Source organism: Bombina bombina, chromosome 1 (genome assembly GCF_027579735.1).
Source record: "Bombina bombina isolate aBomBom1 chromosome 1, aBomBom1.pri, whole genome shotgun sequence".
In the NCBI taxonomy this organism is placed as follows: Eukaryota; Metazoa; Chordata; class Amphibia; order Anura; family Bombinatoridae; genus Bombina; species Bombina bombina.
In genome coordinates this window covers 475,193,905-475,221,798 of record NC_069499.1, presented here as the reverse complement: position 1 = coordinate 475,221,798, position 27,894 = coordinate 475,193,905, and the positions used below count along the sequence as shown (strand labels likewise).

General features: G+C 35.2%; 1 protein-coding gene and 1 long non-coding RNA gene across 2 annotated transcripts in view; one reads left to right on the top strand and one right to left on the bottom strand.

Moving 5' to 3' along the window:
- The window catches only part of PLEKHA3 (pleckstrin homology domain containing A3), a gene marked incomplete in the record, with an annotated part of 130,049 nt that overhangs the window by 35,498 nt on the left and 66,657 nt on the right, over positions 1-27,894 (bottom strand). Inside the window, 2 exon segments of the mRNA XM_053698510.1 lie at positions 2,992-3,156; positions 14,866-15,002. Of these exon segments, the coding sequence (XP_053554485.1) occupies positions 2,992-3,156; positions 14,866-15,002 (302 nt within the window).
- On the top strand, positions 45-2,956 carry LOC128645488 (uncharacterized). Its single transcript, XR_008400122.1, has 2 exons — positions 45-160; positions 2,831-2,956. It is a non-coding gene; the product is annotated as an uncharacterized LOC128645488 (long non-coding RNA).

Genomic DNA, 27,894 nt, shown 5'->3' with positions numbered 1-27,894 from the left:
CAGCAGTGAGCATTGTGCTACCTTTACTGTACTAAGAAACACAACACAAATCATGCTGCTGGACAGTCAGCACTTTGCAGGTTTCTCCATGCATAAACTGCTTCATATGTTACTCATACCACAGCTAGACTGACTGCCCAAGAAAACAAAGGACAATGTGGTAAGAACTGGCCAGCTAATTTCATTTCAATTAGCTCTGTGTGTGTTGAGTTCAGTTGTTTGTATTATGTATTGTACTCTTACTATAACTGTTCTACTTTTTAGCGTTCTGTACTACAGCTATAGCTGTAAAAATGAATGTAATATGACCGGCTGCAGGATGTCAGGATTGACCTTGTCAATGCCACATCCCTCATGTTTGCCTGGACAGTCACTCATCTAAAATGAATAACACATGCAGTAGTGTGTGAATTGTACTCACTTTACTGCACTTATATTAATATACAGAACTTTACAAGTCATATTGCTGTAAAGTCAGCACTTTTCAGGTTTCTCCATGCTTACACTGCTTCATATGTTAATCACACCACAGTTAGGAAGACTGTCCAAGAAAACATCACAATGTTGTGTGTCAAAAGACCTAAGAACTGGCTAGTGGCTACTATGTAACCACAGCACAGGCAGCTAATTTTATTTTAACTATTTTGTGGTTTGTATTTTTATGCTCCAAGAGTGTATTAGACATTGATAAACATGTACATTAAGATTTTTTAATGAAAAATTAAGGCGATATAGTAATTTATAAGAAAATCTCAATTAAATCGCGATTTTTTTGCCCATATCACCCAGCCCTAATACACACCTATGTCAATATACATACACACACCTATGTCAATAAAACATTTTATCTGCATTTTAAAATAAATATATATATATATAAATATCTAGATGCTCAGTATTGAGCTAACACAGCACTAATAAACATTTTGTTTACAGATTATGTTCTACAGATCCATTGTGATGTATAAAGATCATGTATGTGACTGGCCAGTTAAGACCTGGGAATGTTATCCTTTGTTGGGCACTTCACTGCTAAAGCAGCCATGTCAGTCTATGGCTCGGGGGTTACTTTGAGATATTCTCTCTCTCTTCAAACAGAATACAGTATGTGTCTGACACAGGAGCACAAAATTGAGCAGATATTGTAAAGATGCAGATATACATGCAACACCACCCATACAACTAGTGTTGTCAGCGGTTCACCAAAATAAAAAAAATACTGCACGCTACAAAATGGCCCTACCACAAATCTCTACCTTAGGCGCACTCTTGACCCCATAATACATATTTTTCATAACTGAGCAGAGATTTTATCCCCTTGGCATTCAGTAACACTCATATCAATGATTTACCTCTGGCTGCGAGTATTACACATACAGCTACATGTAACACCCCTGTGACTGCCAGTAATATATGACAATGGTTTTTCTTACATCATTGGCTGCTAATAACTAATAGAGTAGCACTCAAATGAATGCTGTCCAGTTTTTTTCTAAAGATTTTACTGTAAAGCTTTCTGAAATACCGAACTGTCCAGTTGAATAATGGATACCTGGCAACCCTACCTACAAAAAGTTCTTCTGTAAAGGGGCATGAAACCCAAAATTTTTCTTTCATGGTTTACATAGAGCGTGCAATTTTAAACATCCTTCCAATTTACTTCTATTATCTCATTTGCTTCATTCTCTTGGTTTTCTTTGTTGAAAAGCATTCCTGGGTAGGCTCAGGAGCTGGAAGCTAGTGGCTGATTGGTGGTGGTACATATATGCCTCTTTTTATTGGCTTACCAATGTGTTCAGCTATCTCCCAGTATTGCATTGCTGCTCCTTCAATAAAGGATACCACGGGAATGAAGCAAAATTGACAATAGAAGTAAATTGTAAAGTTCTTTCAAAATGAATCATGAAATAAAATTAAATAAAAATGTTGAGTTCATGTCCCTTAAGCCAAAACAATAACACTTTTCTGGCTAAAGCATTGCACATTTAAAGCTTGTTTTTATTCTGTAAGTAACATTGCTAAACATTTTCTCACCGACCCTCTGAACAAAAAAATAGTAACAACATGGCGCATCTCTGCAAGTAAGGGCACTTGTGCACTAGGTGCAACATAGTCTATCCTAACCATCATATCCTAAAAACACTTCAATACTGTGGTACTCCCTTGACCTGAGAAAACACAAATGAACTACCATCTGCTTCCTAAATGCAGAAGTGAAAATTGACACTACAATAATTAAATCAACAAAAACCATACATATAAATACTGTCCAAGTCAGCTTCATGCAAAGGAGAGAGGCAATTGATACCATAAAACCATATCATATGCAATCTTCTTAAAAAAAATGTATTTATCGCTACTGTTGCTGAAAAGGAAATCAAATAGGTTATGTTGGAAACTCAACTCACTTGAACACTACAGGCTAGGAGATGGCTTCACAAGTAAACTTGCAGATTCTTTTCAAATGGCTAAAATCACAAAAGGCTAAGTCTTTTTTATTATTGTAAGTGGATGTGTATATTGCTGCTATACATTGGTCTGTTGGCCGGACTATCCCATTGGCTAAACTTGACTTCATAGCAGGGGTGTCCAACTCCATTGTTTACTTTCCAGGTTATTATAAAATATATATTTTTGTTGGGTAGGAGTGTGTGGATATTGCAATAAAAGTACAAGTTTATTAACTACAGCAGTTGTTGCTTAGATTTTCACTGTTTGTGCAGTTAACCAGTTTGTCACAAAAAATGTTAACAGTCCCCTGTCTGCAAGAAAACTACAATTATTTTTCATGCATGTTTCACCTTTTTATTTTTTTTATTTTTTTTAACAGTAAGAATGTGACCGTTTGACGTCTATCCAATGGTGTCAACTAAAAATACAGTTTGACACAGGTAAACCGTATTGACTACATGCAACAGACAAATATATGCGCAGCAGAATAAACTATTTAATTTTGGACTGGAGCTTTGAGTAATTTTGCTTGTACTGTACCATTTGAATGGGAGAAGGGGACACAGCAGACACCAGAGAATCATGAGGTTGCAACTGATACATTTCTGGCTTGAATTTGGCATTTGCTATCTTGACACATTCCTCAAGTGTAGTGATAAATGTGTTGCAGGTTGCGCTGAGCAGAGAAGAGGCTTCATTCATGTTCTAAATATAAATCAAGCAGTGTGATTAATTACATGCAAGGACATTGTACTTTAACAAAACAAACATATGAGCCATATATATATATATATATATATATATATAAACATAACATGAATTAGCAGATGGCTTCAATGGTTAGACTAAAGGAGCAGAATTTATAAGATAATATAAAATGAGCAGAAAAGAGGCTGCCATTTCATTTCTTGTTCAAGTGTTATTCTACCATTAAATGTTAGCATATAAATGACTTCCTCCTATGACATACAATGAACATCAGGGTACCTGAAGGCAACTTAGGCAAGAAATGATTTCTGTGCACAGTAGGGGGAATTGTAAAGTAAATAGGATAATGTCTAATAAATAACACAGCTAAGCATTTTGTAAGGTTACAGAAGGTTTTCTTCATCTTCTGCGTGTGGTTTACAGTAATTTAGAAATTAGCAGGTTTTTATCACCAAAATCCAAGGCAGTGATTTAAGTCCCTTGTGGTTCATAACACACATATCAGTGATTTAACACCTTGAATGTAAGTAAAATAAGCAACTGCAACCCCAATTGCCCCATTGTTGGTTTAGAATTCAACATTATGGGAAACTGCCTCTTAATTACCCTTTTTGCACAGAGAAATGGATAAAGGTGAAAGAAAGCAAGATGCAGTTGTCACTTCCCAGATGCCATACAAAAGCAACAAGAGACTATGCTCATCCACAACACAGAGGAAAGCAGCGGCTTTAATGCACACTGTTTTTCTCAGTCAGGGCTTGAGGGTATTTTACCTGCTTGCTTCGCACATTTAAGGGTTAAACCATCATAAGAATGTTCTTGAATGTCAAAAGGTTAAAAAAACTGCTGCAAATATTATGTTATTGATTTAACCTCTTGCTTGCACTGCATTCTGGGCAATTAAGTGGTAAAATCACTACTGCATTTGTATTACTGAAAATCAATAGGTTACTAATACAGTGTTCCACACAGAAAATTTTGGAAGCCGGGGGGCGTTTTAAAAAAGCCAGATGGGGGCTGTGTAATATTTTCTAATATTATAACATTTTCTGCTATACACAGCACAAATTAATTGCGTTATTTAATATACATTTATTTAATGATCATTTATGCAATAAACACTGAAACATTTTAAAATGTGTTAATATTACCTTAATATTGGCTAAAACTATAGGTGATGCACCCATTGTCAAGGTATATGTGAAGATTAATATATATATATTATATATTTGGCTATCAGTACCAAATGATTCATTCATTTACAAGACATTAAATGCTTTGACTGACCAAAATTCAATCCTCCCTCAATTCTGTTGAATACACAGGATGGGTCACAAAGTCACTTAAAAAGAAATGTTGTCAAAGTTATCTTGAGGAAGAGCAGAGGTTTATAGCTTGATATAGGATAGGACCATTTCAAAGAAAAGACAGATTGCCTCAAAAGATAGTCATCTGTATATTCTATGTATTCCACACCTGAGAACAAAGGATTGTTTCCAAAAGATATCCCCGCTGAGGTGTGAAGTTAAAAGCATTCTTTCTACTCTGAAACCATCTATATTTTTACGTGTTGTAAATCTTGGATCAAACAGGAAATCTCACTTTCTTGATTAACAGAGCATCTGAAAACAGGATTGTCGGATAGGTAACCTCATACAGTGTTATACAGACACAATGTCTGAGAAATTGCTGAAGCTAGAAACATGTTCAAGAAATTATATCTTTTAACAACTACTTATAAAATGACCCCTGCTGTGTATTGAGACAAAGTTTGACCAGCAAAGACACATGTTTACAATGTAGCTAGTTGAATTCATTTTTTTTATAGTAATTAATATAATTTTGTTAGTGTATAACAATGTGAAATCAGCTGGATTTTATATAAATAAGGGAATACTCAAATGAGTATGTATGTATGTATGTATGTATGTATGTATGTATGTATGTATGTATGTATGTATATATATATATATATATATATATATATATATATATATATATATATATATATATATATGTGTGTGTGTGTGTGTGTGTGTGTGTGGGATACACATATGTACAGTATATTCAGACACATATTAAACATGGAGACCTGAGAGCTAAAATTTCTAAATGTTTTTACATACATATATATATATATACATATATATATATATATATATATATATATATATATATATATATATATATATATATATATATATATACACACAGCATAGAATGTTTTAGGATTTAAAATGAGCATTCTAACAATTATCTCTTTCATTTCAGGCATCTAAGAAGTACACATATAATTGATATTTTAAATGATATCCTGTATATTTTATCCTCTGAAAGAGATATACAGATAAGACATATTAATCTGTATGGAATAATAATCCAATGTAGATATAATTGTGTGAGAACCACATATATCTATGTATGTGATGTTGCGCAGATGGCTGAAGAAGGAAATTGAATCCAGGATGAGGATATTATGATTTTAAGTTATTTCATAAAATATATGGTTTTAAATGCATTTTATATATTATAAGTGGAATAAATTCACATGTGGTCTTAAAATAATCATAATAAATAAAGTGACATAATACAGTACATTTGAACATGTAACTTATTAATATAAAGAAAGTATAACATTTTAAATTACACATTTTAAAGAAATGCTTTTAAATGTTAGAAATTATTAAATTAAACTGTTTGTCATGCTGCCCCCGATGGCCAAAATCCAGTATAACGGTCAAAAGATTTGACTGATTAAAAGATACTTCCCAGATGAACCAATTCATGCTCAGCTCCGTAAGGACCAATCACAAAGCAGATCCGGAGGGCCTATCCAATTTGCCAATGATGGTACAAAATAAAAAGGGGTGGGGCGATATCACATGATAAAAACCCCAAGCATAGAAAATTCAGGGCTGGCGTTCTGTGTGCTAAACTGTGGCTGCGTTACATACAGTTACAAAAAGGCATAATAGCTACCTTTCTTTTCCACATGCAAAAACTCATTTTTGGTATTCTGAGGTGAGCTGGATAAACAAACAAGTTTTTGGGAGATTGAACTACAAATTGGCTCAAACTGGTGATGTATGATTGTTCTAATTTTTAATATTTTAAACAAAGGTAATTGGTAAGACCATAGTCAAATTGTAGCTAATAGGGGCACTCAGTATTTTAAAATGTGTTTCATAGTCCTGTATAGTGTTAAGTTTGTCTTTTGTATCCTAAGTAATTTATCTTTGCAATATACACACACACATCACATTTGCACGCATTGAGTGCACAACACACACGGAGCTGCATAAGGTAATCGGCTGCTACGCTAAAAATATAGCAAGATAGCTCCGATTTAAGCCTTTGGTGCTCCCTAACTGTGTATCTTGGATTTGAACTATTATCTACTTGTGGAGCAATTTAGTGTGAACTTGGAAACTGACCTTTTGTATAAGGATCTAGTAACTTGTCTGCATCACGGCTCATTACTGTATATATGCTTTTCAAATTGTAAATATATTTGTTCACCTTGAACTTTTAAAAGAAAAGTGTGTCTTTTTAAACTATCAAATAAATCTATGATTTTAAACTCTGTTATATTATAGTGTACAGTGTGATCAATTGAGAGATATAGATTAGACACACACATCTATACATATAATATCCCCTTACTCCCTATACCACTGGAAACAGACAACGGTGACCCATTGGAGATACACCAAACACTGAAGGAGTGTGGACAAACGAAAAGGGAGCAAAGGAACAGAGTACAACAACAGAAGTGCATTTATAGTACCTCACTACTTGAGGGTACACCAGGTGAGCGCGGATAATTCCCCCACTGTTATTTATACACTGATTGTGAACGTATTACACAAAGTGTGCCCCTGTCTCTTTCTATACTTTTCCATATATATTAGGGATGCACCGAAATTTCGGCCGAAAATTGCATTTTTGGCTATTTCGGTTTTTGCTTTTTTTGCCTGTTATTTTCGGAAAAATTATTGTGTAGTATGTTTCAAATTTGATGCTAGCCTAGAGCTGCTGTTTAAGTTCATTACTTGACTTACTGTTCTGCATATAATGAGTTTTCTAGGACTATACTTTATTTGGATAATTGGTAAAAACAAACCTGTTAAATATGATCCTGTTACATAGAACTAAATAAAGAATAATACAGTATATTTATATTTATAATTGTTTTAAGTAGGGATGCACCAAAATTTTGGTTCCAGAAACATTTTGGCCGAAAATGGCATTTTTTGCCTGTTTTTTTTTTTCTTGGTAAAATTATTGTGTAGCTTATTATTGTTTTAAGATCTTTTTGTCCAATTTTAGTGTGTTACTTTCAATAAAAGTGTGGGCTTTTTTATTGCCTCTAATTATGCAAAAATAAATAAATAAATTTGAAAAAAATACATTTTCGGTATCAGTTTCGGTTTTCAGCCAAGTGCATCCCGGATTTTCGGATTCGGTTTCGGTCCAGAATTTCCATTTCGGTGCAATATAAATATATATATATATATATATATATATATATACATATACACACACAGACAAAAGATGCACTCACAGGGCTTTTTCAAAAAAAACAAATTTAATGTTTTGAAAAAGCCCTGTGAGTGCATTTTTTGTCTGTATATGCACCTATATCCTTGCACCCAAGCTGTTATCGATTTGGAGGGTTGATCTGGATGTTGTTTAAAAAAAAAAAATTATATATATATATATATATATATATATATATATATATATATATATATATATATATATATATATATATATATATATATATATATATACATACATACATATACACGATGGAGGAAGGCACTTACTGGTCTTTTCATCAAAAATTTTTTATTTAGCGTGACATTTCGGGGACACACTCCCCTTCCTCAAAGAACAAACTGCAAGTGACTGAACATATAAAGCCAAACAAACCCCTCCCAGTGAAAATTGCGCCAAAACAGTTACCATAGTGATCCTCAACAACATTCTAATCATGAGACCCGCGTCAATCATGCATATGGTAACAACTACTGTTGTTACAGAAAGTATAAATTATCCACATTTAAACATATTCAAAAATCAATTAAGCAAAACATCAAGGAACACATGTGTACAAGCTAATATTAAAAAACAGCATATAAATAAAACCATATAAATTAAACAAGAGTAAAAAAAGAGACAGTCAGGTGTAGTGATAAATATATCATACTGGTGTGTTAGAAATATAAGGAGAATAGAGCACAGATTCTCCTACTCACAAAATATGTGAAATAAATACCTGTGTGTCCCCTAACACATGTGTTGTATCTGTATAAAAGTGTAATAGTGACTATACCATAATGTGCACAGTGGAAATATATGCACATTGTCAGCCCCCTGGATAACATGAATATAAATTCTAATTAAATAAACTGGTCTCAAGAATATCTCTATCAAGTAATGTGGGCAGAGTTACAAGACCATTCATAATTGCCACTTCTAAAAAGATAAGACAATACTGTTATTAATGCATAATATGGGCAGAGTATTCATAATTGCCACTTATAACAAACTAAGACAATGAGGCTACTGGTACAGTCTGGGGCTCATACACCAACTAAAGTAATGTAAGACTCAGTGTAGCGCAATAGTAACTCACTCTCTAATTTACTTAAAGTAGATCACACACAACATGCCATTTTACCAATGTGATCATATCGCATAAACCACATACCTGGGCTAGCAGCGTGGCCGCCAGACGGACATCTGAGACGCACACACCCGACTCTGTGTGATGACGTCATGCGGCTACACGCTATGTTAAATACCAGGTTGCCATAGTGACACTGTACACTATTGGACTAAATTCGGAAACGAAACTGCCGTTACTACCGGTACAGATGTAAATCTCAACCCTGTACAGCCCAATAAAGTGAATCTTGGAATGGGTACTATAATAAGTCAGAGTGACTCAAAGCGGCATATGTTGTTAATGCAGCTGTTTGTATTTAGTTAAACCCATAGATAAAACCACTGAATTTACCATCCTAATAACCTCTCAGAGAACACCAAAGTAATGCTCAAAAGCAGTCATAAACAAATGTCAATGAAGTACAAGAAAAAGTAAACAAATAAAATAAAATAAATTAAAATAAGCAATAGATAAGAGAAAGTAGATAAAGTAATAATAAATAAAATAAAAATAAAAATAATAATTAAAATAAATATAAAATAATAAAAATAAAAAAAATAAAATAAAAAAAAATAAAAAATGAAAATGTAAAATATATATAAAAAAATAAAAATAATAATAAATATAAAATAAAAATAAATATAAAAATAAATATAAAAAATAAAAATAAATAAAATTAAAAAGAAAAAAGAAACAACACAGGCGGACAACGAGAAAAAGAAAGAGAAAAAGAAAGAGAAAAAAAGAGAACAAAGACCACCCCCTCATAGTGAAGAAACAGAAAGGAAACAAGAGAAAAAAGAAAGAAAAAAAGTTAAGCAAGAGAACAAAGACAAACCCCATAGTGAAAAGAGAACAAAAGAGGAATGAAACAGAAAAAAGAAAGAGGTTAGATATGCAGAAGAATAGATCGTCGACTCTCATAGGTAGAGCTCTATAGATAGGAGATTCATCTGTCCCATGAACCGTTCAATCCGGCTCCTTCATAGTCATCCACTTGAGTTCCATAAAGTTCTCCAATTTTTAAATTTAAAGGAAACAGTGCCAATCCAAGTTCACATTCAGTCCCTTCGGGCGTATGGTATTAAGACGGAAGATCCACTTGGATTCAACTTGCAGTAATTTATTGTCCCGGTCCCCACCCCTGGAGGGGATGGGGACATGGTCTATGATCTTAAACCCTGTACGCTGTGTCCACTGATAGCGAAATGGTGTGCCACTGGTTGTTCACTTCCGTGAATTTTGATGGCTGTCCTGATGGCCGACCGGTGGTTGGCCATGCGGGTGCGAATGTCATCCACTGTTTTCCCCACGTAGAATAAACCACATGGGCAGTTGATTAAGTAGACCACATAGGTTGTGGTACAGGTCAAATAATGTTGAATCTTAAAGATTAAATTCGTGTCAGGATGACGAAATGTGGCCCCAGGAATCATCGCATGGCAGGTAGTGCAACCACTGCAGCGATAGCATCCCTTATTCGAGGATAGCCAGGTTTTTCTATCATAACAGTGTTTGGGGTACGTTATCACCAGTTGGTCCCTCAAATTCCGGTTTCTCTTGAACCCCACTCTTGGACTCCCCCATTCACCAAATGGAAGACCTGTATCATCCTTGATAATGTGCCAGTGGGTCCTTAGACACTGTCCTATATTCTTTGTATCTGGGCAGTATCTGGTTACAAATGTCATCCTTTGAGTATCATCCCTTGTGGGTCCCTTATTAGGATCATCCTGTTCCCTCATGCATGCCAGAAGATAATCCCATTTATAACCCCTTGCCATAAATCTCTTTGCCATCTCTTGTAGCTGTATTTTCATGACCTCAGTATTGCTGTTATTTCTGTTCACTCTTGTCATCTGGCCCCGTGGTATAGCCTTTAATAGGGATGTAGGATGGCAGCTATGTGCATGTAATACTGAATTCCTATCTGTAGGCTTCTGATATAATGTCGTTCCTACAGTCATGCCATCTCAGAAGATACATAGATCCAGAAACTCCACCTTTTTATTTTTATTTGTATTATTATTTTATATTTATTTTTTTATTTTATTATTTTTATTTTATTTATTATTACTTTATCTACTTTCTCTTATCTATTGCTTATTTTACTTTATTTTATTTTATTTGTTTACTTTTTCTTGTACTTCATTGACATTTGTTTTTGACTGCTTTTGAGCATTACTTTGGTGTTCTCTGAGAGGTTATTAGGATGGTAAATTCAGTGGCTTTATCTATGGGTTTAACTAAATACAAACAGCTGCATTAACAACATATGCCGCTTTGAGTCACTCTGACTTATTATAGTACCCATTCCAAGATTCACTTTATTGGGCTGTACAGGGTTGAGATTTACATCTGTACCGGTAGTAACGGCAGTTTCGTTTCCGAATTTAGTCCAATAGTGTACAGTGTCACTATGGCAACCTGGTATTTAACATAGCGTGTAGCCGCATGACGTCATCACACAGAGTCGGGTGTGTGCGTCTCAGATGTCCGTCTGGCGGCCACGCTGCTAGCCCAGGTATGTGGTTTATGCGATATGATCACATTGGTAAAATGGCATGTTGTGTGTGATCTACTTTAAGTAAATTAGAGAGTGAGTTACTATTGCGCTACACTGAGTCTTACATTACTTTAGTTGGTGTATGAGCCCCAGACTGTACCAGTAGCCTCATTGTCTTAGTTTGTTATAAGTGGCAATTATGAATACTCTGCCCATATTATGCATTAATAACAGTATTGTCTTATCTTTTTAGAAGTGGCAATTATGAATGGTCTTGTAACTCTGCCCACATTACTTGATAGAGATATTCTTGAGACCAGTTTATTTAATTAGAATTTATATTCAGGTTATCCAGGGGGCTGACAATGTGCATATATTTCCACTGTGCACATTATGGTATAGTCACTATTACACTTTTATACAGATACAACACATGTGTTAGGGGACACACAGGTATTTATTTCACATATTTTGTGAGTAGGAGAATCTGTGCTCTATTCTCCTTATATTTCTAACACACCAGTATGATATATTTATCACTACACCTGACTGTCTCTTTTTTACTCTTGTTTAATTTATATGGTTTTATTTATATGCTGTTTTTAATATTAGCTTGTCCACATGTGTTCCTTGATGTTTTGCTTAATTGATTTTTGAATATGTTTAAATGTGGATAATTTATACTTTCTGTAACAACAGTAGTTGTTACAATATGCATGATTGACGCGGGTCACATGATTAGAATGTTGTTGAGGATCACTATGGTAACTGTTTTGGCGCAATTTTCACTGGGAGGGGTTTGTTTGGCTTTATATGTTCAGTCACTTGCAGTTTGATCTTTGTCTGAGGAAGGGGAGTGTGTCCCCGAAACGTCACGCTAAATGAAGTTTTTTTGATGAAAAGACCAGTGAGTGCCTTCCTCCATCGTGTATATTTACCTGCTGGCACCCTGGCATCAGGATTTTGAAAGTGAGAGTGCTATATATCTCTCTCTATATATATATATATATATATATATATATATATATATATATATATATATATATATATATATATATATATATATATATATATATATATATATATATATATATATCTTAGAATTGGTTTTAATTATAAGTAACAAAGAATTTATTTCAGCTTAAATAAATGGGCATTTAAAGTGACTGTTTACATTAAGAATATATGTACTTTTAGTGTCCTAATTAGAATTGTATTAGAATCAATTGTAGCTATATAGCTGATTGTACTGTTTGAATGTTAGTAGCTTATATCTTGGTCTCATTGTGGTATTTTAAATGCAACTCTGATTTGATAGACTATTGTGAATAAGGCTAGTTCTAAAGGTACATTTTATGAGATTTGCATAGAATATTTTAATAGTTTTAAACGTGTATAGTATTGATTCATATTTGTGTTCCTACAAATATATTTTAATGTGTCTATAAATATTAACTAATAAAAAGAACTTAGGAATTTATATTAGTTTTATTGTCTTGGTATATACATTTTTATTGGGGTTTACTTTAAAGGATAATTATTAAATATATTGTATTATAACCCGGCCATATACTGACACCATTAAAAAGGATGTGGGAGGCACTCAAATGGCAGTCTGCTACTAACTCCTACATTATTCAGAAAGAGGCAAAAAAGAGGAACTACGTTCCCAAAGACCATATGTGCTTAAAATAATTTTTAAAATAATTTTTTAAAATACAAGTCTCCAACCAAAAAATTAAGTACATAAATAAATTTATTAAATACCTTAAAAAACTGTGGTTAAAATTAAATAGTCTGTTAAGTCACTAACAGACTGTATAATTTTAACCACCGTTTTTTTGGTTGGAGACTCTTGTATTTTAAAAATTATTTTAATCACATATGGTCTTTGGGAACGTAGTTCCTCTTTTTTGCCTCTTTCAGAACAATATAGGAGTTAGTAGCAGTCTGCCATTTGAGCGCCTCCCACAATCTCTCTTTTTTCATTAACCTGTGTGTTACATTTTTTGGAGAGAAGTGTAACGTTAGTGGGTGTGCTAAGTGCTGCTGAGACCGGGCTCCTAGACAACCTTGGTTATTTTGATTTACCATTAAAAAGGTCCTTAGGAGAACACTAATATATGTGTTACTGACAGCACAGGTCAGATCACTGTGTTGCATGCAATCAATTGGTTAAATCACTTAATTATTGCTGCATCCATCAAGGCCTGTTCAACTATATTGACTGAGAAAATGTTCCATATAAATGGGGCTAAAACAATGTGTAGTTTTATCAACACCTAACAGATGGCTAAAAACTTCACAAAAAGCTCCATATTCCTGGAACAATATCCCACTACGTTCAACACAAGTATTCAAATCACATTATGACATTAATAAGTGAAGTAACATTACTTTGCTTTTCTTTGAAAATGTACACGCATTATCACTTTAGTAAATGAAGAGAAATAAAAAGATGGCGCCTCTTGGTGCAATAAAATTTCCCAATGTAGAATTCTTTCCTCTATGAGGCAAATAATATACTCACAAGTGGAGCAGCACCAAACGAGCTGATTGAAACAGACTGAGATCTCACAGAGTCTCAGCTCACTGAACCAGGGTGTCGAGTCTGCTACTCCCAGCTGGGCTCAATCAGCCTCACAGGAATAATGATGTGACTCAGGCATTATTATTATTATACTTTATTTATGAAGCGCCATCATATTCTGCAGCGCTGTCCATGGATACAGATAATTTAAATAAAACAATAATATAAAACTTCTAAGAGACAGGACAAAATGTATAAACACAAACAGGAGGCATGCCTGAGGAAACAAACAGCAAGGCTGAAAAACGCATTGCGTACCTGTTTTAAGAGCTAGATATGCTTATCAGCTCTATAAGATTTTAATATGCTTTTAATAAATGGTGTTTTATTTGTTTAAAACCATTTGTGTTCACATCATTATTCCTGTGAGGCTGATTGAGCCCAGCTGGGAGTAGCAGACTCCACACCCTGGTACAGTGAGCTGAGACTCTGTGAGATCTCAGTCTGTTTCAATCAGCACGTTTGGTGCTGTTCCACTTGTGAGTATATTATTTGCCACATAGAGAAAATAATTCTACATTGGGAAATTTTATTGCACCAAGAGGCGCCTTCTTTTTATTTCTCTTTGTCTTAGATCATCTTGTGCATGTTTTTGAGAAGAGCGGCCACTATAGTTTCCTAATAGCAAGACTATCTTTGGGAACATTTGGACATTTTCTTTTCTGAATCCTAAGGGATACTACGTGTGGGACTGTGCGCATCCTAAAATCCCGGAGTGGTAATACCGATTGGGAAATTTGCATCACTTTAGTAAATATCTACCATGATGACAAACAAGCAACAAATAAACCATCATTTCAAAGTGATCCAAACTAACCAGATAAACCGATGATGCCCAGCCTTGGTTTATTAAATTAGTACTTGTACAAGCATGATGCACTGCCATTATGTGGTAGACCTGCTTTAAGAGTAAGAAGGAGCAAAAAGGTTTGTTACCTCAGCACTTGGTGATGAATGATTCTCATCTTGACTAGCAAATTCCTGGATAGTATGAACCTGCTGCATTAGCAAGTCACAATATAGACGGAGTTCAGACATTTTGGTTTTTAACGATTCATTGGTTTCACTGATTTCTGGAAAAAATGAAAAAAAGGTCCATATGTAAAACTTAATCAGTGGTACAATACTGAATGTACAAGCAACAAGATTTATTCTTATTGAAACTCGCTTCTTCAAACTCATAGTAGAAACGTAGTCAAAACTAATAGTATATGCTATATCTGCATGAGCACCTTTTTGTGTTCTGACACTTGTTCAAATGTTCATTCAGGGCAATTGATTTTTAAAATGGAAGATATTCATTGGGCCTTTTGACAGTTTTACTATTTATTTCAATATCCCCTCCTATACTGTTACATGTATGCTTTTTATCCAAAAGCAGCTGCTTGTGTCAGGAGGAGGGCTGTAAAGGTTAGACAGGTTAGACCTAAAGGTAAGGCTCTAGGGGCCCTATTCTGTAAAGCTCTCTGGGTTAGTGATATTCTATAAGAAATATGAAGCCCCTGTCCCAATTCTATAAAGGCAGGAGGACAGTGTGTCTAGAAGATTGGTATCCCCTATATGTAAAGGCAAGGGATACATTACAATAGGACTGAAAAAGTGTAATTTTAAAACCATTTACAATGAATAAATGAAATATTGAAATAAAAAAAAATATGCAATAAAAAAATATTTTTTTTAATTGCCTTAAAATCATAACAAAATTGGTTTTGCAAAAATCGTACTGTATTGTATGAAAAAATAAATTTGTATTGAAATTGTGCAGGAATGAAACAATGTAAGGAGCACAGTAGAAACCGTAATGTAACTATGAATGTTGTATTATAAATAATAAAAAAAATCCAAGTCTATTAACCCCTTAATGACCGGACCATTTTTCAAATTTCTTACCCTTAATGACAATGGCTATTTTTACATTTCTGCACTGTTTGTGTTTAGCTGTAATTTTCCTCTTATTCATTTACTGTACCCACACATATTATATACCGTTTTTCTCGCCATTACATGAACTTTCTAAAGATACCATTATTTTCATCATATCTTATAATTTACTATAAAAAAAAATATAAAGTATGAGGAAAAAATCTACAACCACCAAAAAAAAACATGCTAAATAGTTTCAATTTTTTATCCTGAGTTTAGAAATACCCAATGTTTATATGCCCATTGCTTTTTTGTAGTTATAAGTACAAGTAGCACACTGCTATTTCCAAAACATTTTTTTCTTCAAAACTAGAGATAGTTACATTGGAACACTGATATCTGTCAGGAATCACTGAATAATCCTTCACATGTATATATTTTTAAAAAGAAGACAACCTAAGGTATTAAACTTGGGGTATTTTGACTCTCTTCATGCAACCATTTTAGCACCAATCAATGCCAAAGTTTTAAAAGAAAAAAAATAAGTGGTGAATTTGACAAAATAGCAATTTAAGAATACATGTACTGAGAATGTTAAGGGTTACTACCAAATAACACCCCAATATGTGTTCAGCAACATCTCCTGAGTACAGTGATACCACCCATGTATAGGTGTGTCGGGTTCTCTGGGGGCTAAAAGGCCTTATTTTTAGGTAGTGCATTCCAGTTTTCCAACTTGGAATTTTCACATCTGTCATCATGCACCCATGTCCTATTTGGAACATTTATGAAGCCAGCCAATGTAATTTACCCCCAACAAACCATATATTTTTGAAAAGTAGACACCCTAGGGTATTTCAAATGCTGGTATTTTAACACTTTCCATGCACTAATTCAACCACCAGTCTTTGTCAAACTTATGGGTAGTCATTGTTTTGTGTTATTTTTCATACACTTTGTACTTTAGGCATGGATTCTCAATTCCTGTTATGTGTTACTGTCAAAAAACACCTCAATATGTATTCAACAACATCTCCTGAGTACAGTGATACCACCCATGTATAGGTGTGTTGGGTTCCCTGGGGGCTAAAAGGCCTTATTTTTAGGGGGCGCATTCCAGTTTTCCAACTTGAAATTTTCACATCTGTCATCATGCACCCATGTCCTATTTGGAACATTTCTGAAGCCAGCCAATGTAATTTACCCCCAACAAACCATATATTTTTGAAAAGTAGACACCCTAGGGTATTTCAAATGCTGGTATTTTAACACTTTCCATGCACTAATTCAAGCACCAGTCTTTGGCAAACTTTTGGGTAGTCATTTTTTTGTGTTATTTTTCATACACATTGTACTTTAGGCATGGATTCTCAATTCCTGTTATGTGTCACTAATTCAATCGCCAGTCTTTGGAGAAAGTGTGTGGTGGTATTTTTTATTTTTACACACACATTGCTTTTTGGCTGTGATTTTGGAGAACGTGGTAAAAGTTATTGCAAGAAAACAGTCCAGGTTGTTTTCTGTAAGACCTCCTGAGTACACCTATGCCCCCCATGTATAGGTTTGCCAGGATTTTGGGAAGGTTCTGTTACAATTTTATGACTTGCAATTTTAGTTAAAAGTGAGAGTATTTCTTCTGATAGGCCTATCTTTAGTTTGGGGCCAAGCGCATACCCCAGGACTATTTATCGTCATGAAAGTTTATATATTTGAAATGTAGACACCCCAAGGTATTGTATATGGAGTGCTTTGATGCCTTTGATGGAACCGTTTTAGCCAAAAAAAAATGGAGACAGTGTATGGTGGTAATTTTTTAATTTTCAGTTTTACATTGTTTGACTATAATTTAGGAGAGCCTGTTGTAAGTTATTGCAAAAACACAATACAGGTTGTTTTCTATAAGACCTCCTGAGTACACCTATGCCCCCCATGTATAGGTTTGCCAGAAGTTTGGGAAGGTTCTGTTACAATTTTATGACTTGCAATTTTAGTTAAAAGTGAGAGTATTTCTTCTGATAGGCCTATCTTTAGTTTGGGGCCAAGCGCATACCCCAGGACTATTTATCGTCATGAAAGTTTATATATTTGAAATGTTGACACCCCAAGGTATTGTATATGGAGTGCTTTGATGCCTTTGATGGAACCGTTTTAGCCAAACAAATTGGAGACAGTGTATGGTGGTAATTTTTCAATTTTCAGTTTTACACACACACTGCTTTTTTACTCTAATTTAGGAGATCCTGTTGTAAATTATTGCAAAGAAAAAGTCTGGAGCAGTAAAAGTAAAAAAAAATAAATAAATTCAGGAACAGTAAATGTAAAAAAAATTAAAATTTCACCAATGTATGGTAGCGTTTAAAGCAGTCACCAATGCAGAGTCCAGGTTGTCCAGGGCAATCAGGACAGTAGAATGTGGTATCCTTTCTCAGCCCCCTTTTATAGCAGACTCTGCATCTTTTTTGTGGTTTCTGCTGTGTGGTAGTATGAGGAATTTTAAAAATAAAGTGGGTAGCCCCAACTCTGCTTTCCCCCATCACCGCCTGGGGAGCAGGTGCATCTTGGTACAAAATCACCGAAATGACCTGGAACTGGAACTGCAAAAAAGTGAGTTTCATTTCGGGATTTGCTTTTTTGTTCAACAAGAAAGCGTTGTAGGTTGCAATTTGCATAAGATAAATTGCAACCTTTTTGTACCAGGCCCTTGTCTTCCGCATAATTAGGTAGGGTTGAAGCAGCTGATCTGCCAGATCAACCCCACCCATATGCCGGTTATAGGCCTTGATGCACACTGGCTTGTTTGTGACCTCAGCTGTGCCACGTACAGAGACCTCCACAGTCCTTTCAGTGTGGATGGTGCGGAGAAGGTATACATCCTTCTTGTCTCTATATTTGACTGCCAAGAGCTCCTCTTGGCGCAGAGCTGAGGTCTCCCCCCTTCGTAGCCGGGTGCGTGACAGTTGCTCTGGGAATCCTATGCGGTTCTTACGGATAGTACCGCAAGCTACTGTATCAAAACAATACAGTAGTTTGAATAAAAGGACACTTGTATAGAAATTATCAAGATACAAGTGGTACCCTTTGTTCATTAGGGGTTGAATTAGGTCCCAGACAATCTTGCCACTGGTTCCCATATGTTCTGGGCAACCTGGAGGGTCAAGCTGGGTATCCTTTCCCTCATACACCCGGAAGGCCTGAGTATACTCACTGTCGCTCTCACAGAGCTTATACAATTTCACTCCATACCTGGAGCGCTTGGAAGGAATATACTGCTTGAATCCCAGCATTCCCTTATACTTCATCAGGGATTCATCTACGCAGATATTCTTTCCAGGTGTATAAGCCTCTGCAAACCTGGCAGTGAAGTGGGTTATCAGGGGGCGGATCTTGTACAGCCTGTCAAATTGGGGATGCTCCCTAGGGAGGCAAAGGCTGTTGTCATTAAAATGCATGAAACGAAGTATCATTTCATACCTTTGCCTAGGCATAGACTGTCTGTAAATGGGGGTACAGCAGATGGGGCTAGTGCTCCAGTAGGAGCGGATGGATGGCTTCTTGATTATGCCCATCAGCATTGTGAGTGCCCAGAATTTTAGAAATTCTGACACGTCGATGGGGGCCCATTGCTGCTTTGCCCAAAAAGACTGAGGCTTAGCAGCACGGAATTGCTGGGCCTACACATTAGTTTGGGAGACAATGTTCCCCAAAACATCATCCCCCATAAAAAGCTGCATAAATTGAAGGGGGGTAAATCCTGTGACATCCAGATTGATGCCAGGATTTTCTGTGAAAGGAGGGATATCTGGCCTCTGGAGATTAGGCACTACCCACTCCTCAGCAGCTGGAGCAACACGTCTCCTTCTGGCAGGGGGCTCAGAAGCCACAGATACATCACTAGCACTAGATTCATTTCTAGATACACTTATTTAACTAGATGATGTATCTGAGCACTGACCAGGGTCAAAATCAGAGCCTGCGTCAGAGGCAGAGGCATCAGAATCTGAAGCCAGGATGGCATAAGCCTCGTCAGCAGTATAAAAACGCTGTGCCATTATAAATATATATTAATACCTAAAGCAGTGATCTACACACAGAAGGGGTTAATGGCTTTTACAAACAAATTAAATAGCAGTGATATCAATGCCTAAAGCAGTCATCTGCGGCACAAAATGGGTTAATGGCTTTTAAAAAAAAAAAAATAGCAGTGATATCAATGCCTAAAGCAGTGATCTGCTGCAGAAAAGGGGTTAATGGCTTTTACAAACAAATTAAATAGCAGTAATATCAATGCCTAAATCAGTGATCTGTTGCAGAAAAGGGGTTAATGGCTTTTACAAACAAATTAAATAGCAGCAATATGAATGCCTAAAGCAGTAATCTGCGGCACAAAAGGGGTTAATGGCTTTGGGTCTTACAATAAAATTAATCAATGCCTAAGCAGTGATCTACGCACAGAATCTACGTTAATGGCTCTTACAAAAAAAATTAAATTAATGCTTAAGCAGTTATCTGCAGCACAAAAGGGGTTAATGGCTATTATAATAGACTTTGGGTCTTACAATAAAATTAAAATTAACAAATTAAATAGCAGTGATATCAATGCCTAAAGCAGTGATCTGCGGCACAAAAGGGGTTAATGGCTTTTAAAAAAAAAAAATAGCAGTGATATCAATGCCTAAAGCAGTGATCTGCTGCAGAAAAGGGGTTAATGGCTTTTACAAACAAATTAAATAGCAGTGATATCAATGCCTAAAGCAGTGATCTGCGGCACAAAAAGGGGTTAATGGCTTTGGGTCTTACAATAAAATTAATCAATGCCTAAGCAGTGATCTACGCACAGAACCTACGTTAATGGCTCTTACAAAAAAAATTAAATACATTTAAATAAATGCCTAAGCAGTGATAAAGCAGTTATCTGCAGCAAAAAAGGGGTTAATTGCTATTATAAGAGACTTTGGGTCTTACAATAAAATTAAATAAATATTAACCACCGCCTAAAGCAGTGATCTGCGCACAGGTGTTAATGACTCTTAGAAGAGCCTGTATATCAATGCAGTGATATCAACGCCTAAAAATATTAACTATAATCAATGCCTAAAGCAGTGATATAAAAAATTAATTAAAAAAATTATATTTTTAAATTAACCCCTAAAAAAATGCAGACAGCAAAAAAGGTGCTGCTGTGTGCTCCTGTGCAAGATCAATGCTTATGCAGAGATCAATGGCACAGATGGGGTTAAAAATGATATATTATATATATATAAAAATATATATATAAAAATATATATATAAAAAAAATATATATATATATATATATACCAACAACAGAGTGGCTCTGAAAAGAGCCTTTGGGTCTGATATTTTTCAAAATTTAAATGCAATGGCACTCTCCCTCTCAATAAAGATCTGTCTCTCTCCTTCACTAAACAACAAGTGAGGAGAGGGAGGCAGATCCATGGTGGTCATAGTCAATATTTACAAATATTGACTTGATCAACCAAATGGTGATCACTCTAACAAGTGATCACATTTAGAGGCAATTTCTGATTGGATGTTACTAGCCTGCCTCTAATGATGAGGCAAGCTAGGAACACCCTCCAGACTGAAGCCATGCCCTTAGAAGGGCAGCACCCGGCACCATCTTGCCTGCAGACACCATCTTGTCTGCAGGCAAAGTATATAACAAATTAATTTTATTTCAAATGTTCCCTTTTTTTATTTTTTTTAAAAAAAAACATCATATGCTGAGTGCCTTTACCAACAAGGCACTCAGCATGTCAGGGGCCAGCATCGGAAGCGATCAAATGCTTCCGATGCACTAAACTGCCGGGAGTTTAAGATCTGAAGCTCCCCGGCAGTTTAGTTACGTATTGCACAATGCCTCAACATGCAGGCATTGTAGCAATACGGTTAGAGCAACTGAAGCGATCACCGATCGCTTGCAGTGCTCGTTTTACCGGCTGACGTACCAGGTACGTCAATTGTCATTAAGTGACAGTTTTTCACTGACGTACCTGGTACGTCAGCTGTCACTAAAGGGTTAAAAGAACAGTCTACAATAGGCTGTCTGTAGTGGCTTAGAAACAGGCAGAACTTTAGAGGTTTAAATGTTATATACATTTAACAATGTTGGTTGTGCAAAGCTGGGGAATGTGTAGTAAAGTCATTATCTGTCTAGAATAAACAATTTTAGTGTTGACTGTCCCTTTAACTTCCTTATTGTATAAAATGATATTCCCCGCCTCTGCTAGCAGCTGAACAGGGGCACACTATGAGTGTAGCTGAAATTTCTCCTCTAGGTCTGGCATATTTTGTAAGCATTTCCCCCCTGCAGTTCTTACTTGCAAAGTAAAAGGAGTCAAAATGTGCAAGAAAATACTTAGACATACACCTGCATATGACAATAGTGGCAATTGTAAGAGATTACTACCAGAGTAATCTGATTTTTTTTTATTTTATTGGCTACAGGATTTAATTTTTAAAATGCACTCCCTGCTCACTTCCCTCTCCTCAGCAAAGTTTCCCTTTCCAGTGAGCTAAAAGCACTAACTTGCATATCTTTTTTCATACACTCCTTACTTGGGGAGATGGTTTCTGGCGGAGGATCAGAGAGCTGATGGTTACTGTTGCCTTCTTACACTTGTAATAAGAATGGCTGTGGTAACTGATATAGCCATTGAGGCCTGGGAACTGGGGGACACCCTTGTGGTCACCTGTTACGTTTTTCTTTGCATTACATCTCTACTTTTGAAACAAGCTGGTTTCTTATCCTTTCTGTCCTGCAACCTTTTAGTTTTGAAACACCTGTCACTCAAAGTAACAATATAAACACTCCAGCGAATGTGAAGAAATAAATAGTCCAACGACAGAGCTGTAAATTGTTGCAAAAGTGTTTAATCGAACTGCAACATATAACAGTTAAACACCACTCCACACACACCTCAGCTACATCCGACGCGTTTCCTGCCGCTAAACGGCACTTCGTCAGGGATATCCCTGACGAAGTGCCGGTTAGAGGCAGGAAACGCATCGGATGTAGCTGAGGTGTGTGTGGAGTGGTGTTTAACTGTTATATGTTGCAGTTCGATTAAACACTTTTGCGGCATTGGAGATAGCTGCAGAGGTTTATAAAAGTCACGGGTCTCTAACTGAAAACGCTGTCCGATGAGGGGGAATACTACAGACTGTCCACCATCCTGCTTAGTGGGGCCGGAAAACAGTGAGTAATCTGGTTTGGTTGTATATTACACGGAGGTGAGCTCGATACAGCACATTGTCAACTTCAATGTATAGTTCACATTTGATACAATATTTTATACATGGTTACTAAGAAGTTGGGGTACAATATAAGAGCGCATTGTACCGACTAAAGGTTATATACTCAGTATAGTGTAATCAAGACCATCCAGCTGAACATTATACCTTAACACTGCATGTTAAAATCCACATTGGAGTTTCAAGAGTGTTAACAGTGAGATACCCGGTAATAAGTTTCCGTTCCTGTAGTTGATACCTGCCAAAGACAATATTATATAAAGGCAAGGAAGCCTGAATAAATTGTTGGTACTTATTAAAGTCAGTTTCAGTGCTTTTTGGCACAAGGTACTTGTGGACATTAACTATGGCTTAACTACACAGCTTACAACAGTGTGAAGTTTAACAATATAAACATATGGGTTGTCCTTCATTAAACCAATAAGTATGATTTGACATGTTGCAATTACTAATCCCTTGTGTTGTTTGCTTGCATCTCTGGAAGCACATAAATAACTGCAAGCTTCAAAAAAAGAATCTTGAAATATTACCATACCTGCTTCTGGTTATGTGTGGATATTAGAGAATTACAGACAGCCAATTTGCTTAAAAAAAAAAAAATTAGTGCAGGACCGCCAACACTACAGCCAGCTGGCCACATCCCACTTGCAAAGGTTTCTTTGTGGACTAGTCATTTTGAGATGGTAATATAAAATTAAACTGTATATATATTAAAAAAAGCAAAAACCTTTCATTATTTATTTTGTCCCCTTTTATTGTAATTTCATTCTGACAATCGTGTGCTTTGCAGTTCATGTTAGAAGTGGAAGTGCAGAACACTGTAATATTCTACACAGCCATTGGCTGCACTCTCTAGTGACCTATTTATAACTATCTCTAATTGGGCTCAGCAGAGAAAGAAACCTAAGTTACAACATGGCAGCTCCCATTGTTTAGTAGACACTAAAACTTAAGACTTATTTTGTGAATATTTAAACATCTAAATGTTTTTCTTAGAATAAAGCATTCAAAGAATAGATTAGTCTATCTAGAATTTATCAAGTGTTTAATGTAATAAAATGTTTGTGTATTTTGACCAAATTTAGAAACTGCAAGTAGTATACTACATTTAGTAAAACCTTTCCTATTCAATAAACTAAAAATGTAATTTTATTCAGAGGTGTTATTTTAAGCAGACATGCAAATATAATGCAATGGTCCACAACCAATACTGCCTTTAGTTGTCAGCCTTCCATATAATAAAATGTGGGCAACCCTGATTTAGGGTGATATTTGCACTCTTTGAACTTGCAGCAGTTTTCCCATTATCAGCACAATATTTATTATTTTACTGTAATTGTTTTTATTATGTTTTAAATAAAATAAGAATGACCTATTGGTTATCCTTCCCTTTTCATTTGGCTACAATTAAACTGACAGTCTACATCAAAATTGTTATTGTTAAAAAAAAAAAAAAGATAATCCCTTTATTATCTATTCCCCAGTTTTGCATAACCAACACTATTATATTAATACATCTTTTACCTCTGTTCTAAGCCTCTGCAGACTGCCCCTTAGTTCAGTTCTTTTGACAGACATGCATTTTAGTCAGTCAATCAGTGCTGAGCACAATGCTATCATATGAAAACCTGTCAAAATGCACTGAGATAAGTGTCGGCCTTGAACGGCTTAGAAATCAGTTTAGAAGCCTTCCTAGTTTTAGCTTTAAACAAAGAATACCAAGAGGACAAAGCTAATTTGATGATAAAAGTAAATTGAAAAGTTGTTAAAAATTGCATGCCCTATCTGAATCATGAAAGTTTAAATTTGACTTCACTCACTGTCCCTTTAATTTCTTGCAATACTCACATTTTGGGCTGAATGCAGAATATATCCATACCCACTCTCCCTTACGATGTTTATTCTTTTAATATTAATTTCAAAAAAGGTTGTTTAAAGGGGCAGTCTAATGGGAAAATAAGGTCCATTTATAACAGCATATAATGCTTGTACTTGCTCATTGCTATCTGGGTTTAATCCCTGAAAAAAGGCGGGAAACCCTACTCAGAAGCCACAACACAGAATAGCTCCTGAGAGAGAAATGGTCACTGAGACAATTAGGGATTAGATTGCAAGCAAGCAAAAAGGGGTTTATCACGGCTCTTTGTGCATGTCGGAAGTAGCACACATATTACGAGTGGCATTTGATTCAGTGCAATTGAATTTAACGCGCGTCGAATAAGCACAACTTCAGAGCTCTGGTTAGCTGTTACATTTGACAAAAAAGGTGTACAAAAAACACATCAAAAATACATTTAAAAGTACAGTTACATGCATAATAACTATCTAATAAAAATTACTAAAAAAATAAATAAAAAAAGTTATAAGGGCTCAAAGATATGAGATACATAGATATACATGTCTAAATATGTGTGTGTATGTGTGTGTATATATATATATATATATATATATATATATATATATATACACATACACACACATACACTGTATATATATATATATATATATATATATATATATATATATATATATATTTATTTATTTATTTATTATGTGCGTACATATGTATTTATATGTGTATACTATATATGTATTTACAGACATATACACCATTACATATGTAAACATGTATTTACAGACATATATACACACATAGATACATATGTAAACATATCATATTTATGCAATATTCATATTTAATAAAGTGTTTATTTACTGTAAATATTTCACATTCCATTGTTCTTCACATAAGGGAATATGTTGTTAGTATTTTTAAATATATATTCATATATATGCCCAGGAGCTGCAATGTGTTGCTGCACAAGCATGACTTTAGCTTTGTGTTTAATCTATTTCCATGGGTTAAATGCATACTTAGCAAGGACATTGGTGCAAACATGGCATAGTCTAATAAATTATTTTTGCACTCAACTATACCTTTAACTGCAGAAACATGTTCATTAAGAAGAAGGCCGATACCAGATTTTAATGAATAAACCTGATATTTGCTAAGCTTGTGAGCATTTGTAATTAAGAGGATATAATTGGACTCTGTTTTTCTTCCTTTCCCCTATTAGCATAAGAACAGAAAACAAATGGGTCTTACATGATGGATCGTGAAATGAGAAAATAGCTTAGTAGGCAAAAAATAAATAAATAACCAAGTAGGATTTTTTTGAGAAATTGTGAGGAAATCAAAAATATCAAGCGGAGAATTCTTCACTTATACAAACTGTTAATAAATATTTAAGCTGCCATGATTTCCTTTCTATAACAAAACTCAGACTCTTAAATAGACAGTTTGCTATGATTTGTTTTCTCTCCTTTTATGTGCTCCAAATTATTCATTTTACCTGTTGAGTGAATTAAATTGTTTAAAAATAGCTCCTTTAAATGTATTTTATCATTTAAAATAGCTGTTTTGCCGGTTATATCCACACCTATACTGAAAATGTAATTACTTACAGGAACAGGAAACCCCAAAAAATTAAATCATGATTCAGATAGAACATACAATTTTAAACAACTTCCCAATTTACTTCTATTATCAAATTTGCTTCATTTTCTTGTTATCCATTGCTGAAGGAACAGCATTGCACTACTGGCAGCTAGCTGAACACATCTAGTTAGCCAATCACAAGAGACAAATGTGTGCATGCACCAATCACCAGCTAGCTCCCACTAGTGTAGAATATGAGTGTATTCATTTTCAACAATGGATACCAAGAGAACAAAGCACTTTTGAAAAACATAATTTATGTAAGAACTTACCTGATAAATTCATTTCTTTCATATTAGCAAGAGTCCATGAGCTAGTGACGTATGGGATATACATTCCTACCAGGAGGGGCAAAGTTTCCCAAACCTCAAAATGCCTATAAATACACCCCTCACCACACCCACAAATCAGTTTAACGCATAGCCAAGAAGTGGGGTGATAAGACAAAAGTGCGAAAGCATAAAAAATAAGGAATTGGAATAATTGTGCTTTATACAAAAAAAATCATAACCACCACAAAAAAAGGGTGGGCCTCATGGACTCTTGCTAATATGAAAGAAATGAATTTATCAGGTAAGTTCTTACATAAATTATGTTTTCTTTCATGTAATTAGCAAGAGTCCATGAGCTAGTGACGTATGGGATAATGACTACCCAAGATGTAGATCTTCCACGCAAGAGTCACTAGAGAGGGAGGGATAAAATAAACACAGCCAATTCTGCTGAAAAAAATCCACACCCAAAATAGAGTTTAAATCTTATAATGAAAAAAACTGAAAATATAAGCAGAAGAATCAAACTGAAACAGCTGCCTGAAGTACTTTTCTACCAAAAACTGCTTCAGAAGAAGAAAACACATCAAAATGGTAGAATTTAGTAAAAGTATGCAAATAAGACCAAGTTGCTGCTTTGCAAATCTGATCAACCGAAGCTTCATTCCTAAACGCCCAGGAAGTAGACACTGACCTAGTAGAATGAGCTGTAATCCTTTGAGGCGGAGTTTTACCCGACTCGACATAAGCATGATGAATTAAAGATTTCAACCAAGATGCCAAAGAAATGGCAGAGGCCTTCTGACCTTTCCTAGAACCGGAAAAGATAACAAATAGACTAGAAGTCTTTCGGAAATTCTTAGTAGCTTCAACATAATATTTCAAAGCTCTAACTACATCCAAAGAATGCAATGATCTCTCCTTAGAATTCTTAGGATTAGGACACAATGAAGGAACCACAATTTCTCTACTAATGTTGTTAGAATTCACAACCTTAGGTAAAAATTTAAAAGAGGTTCGCAACACCGCCTTATCCTGATGAAAAATCAGAAAAGGAGA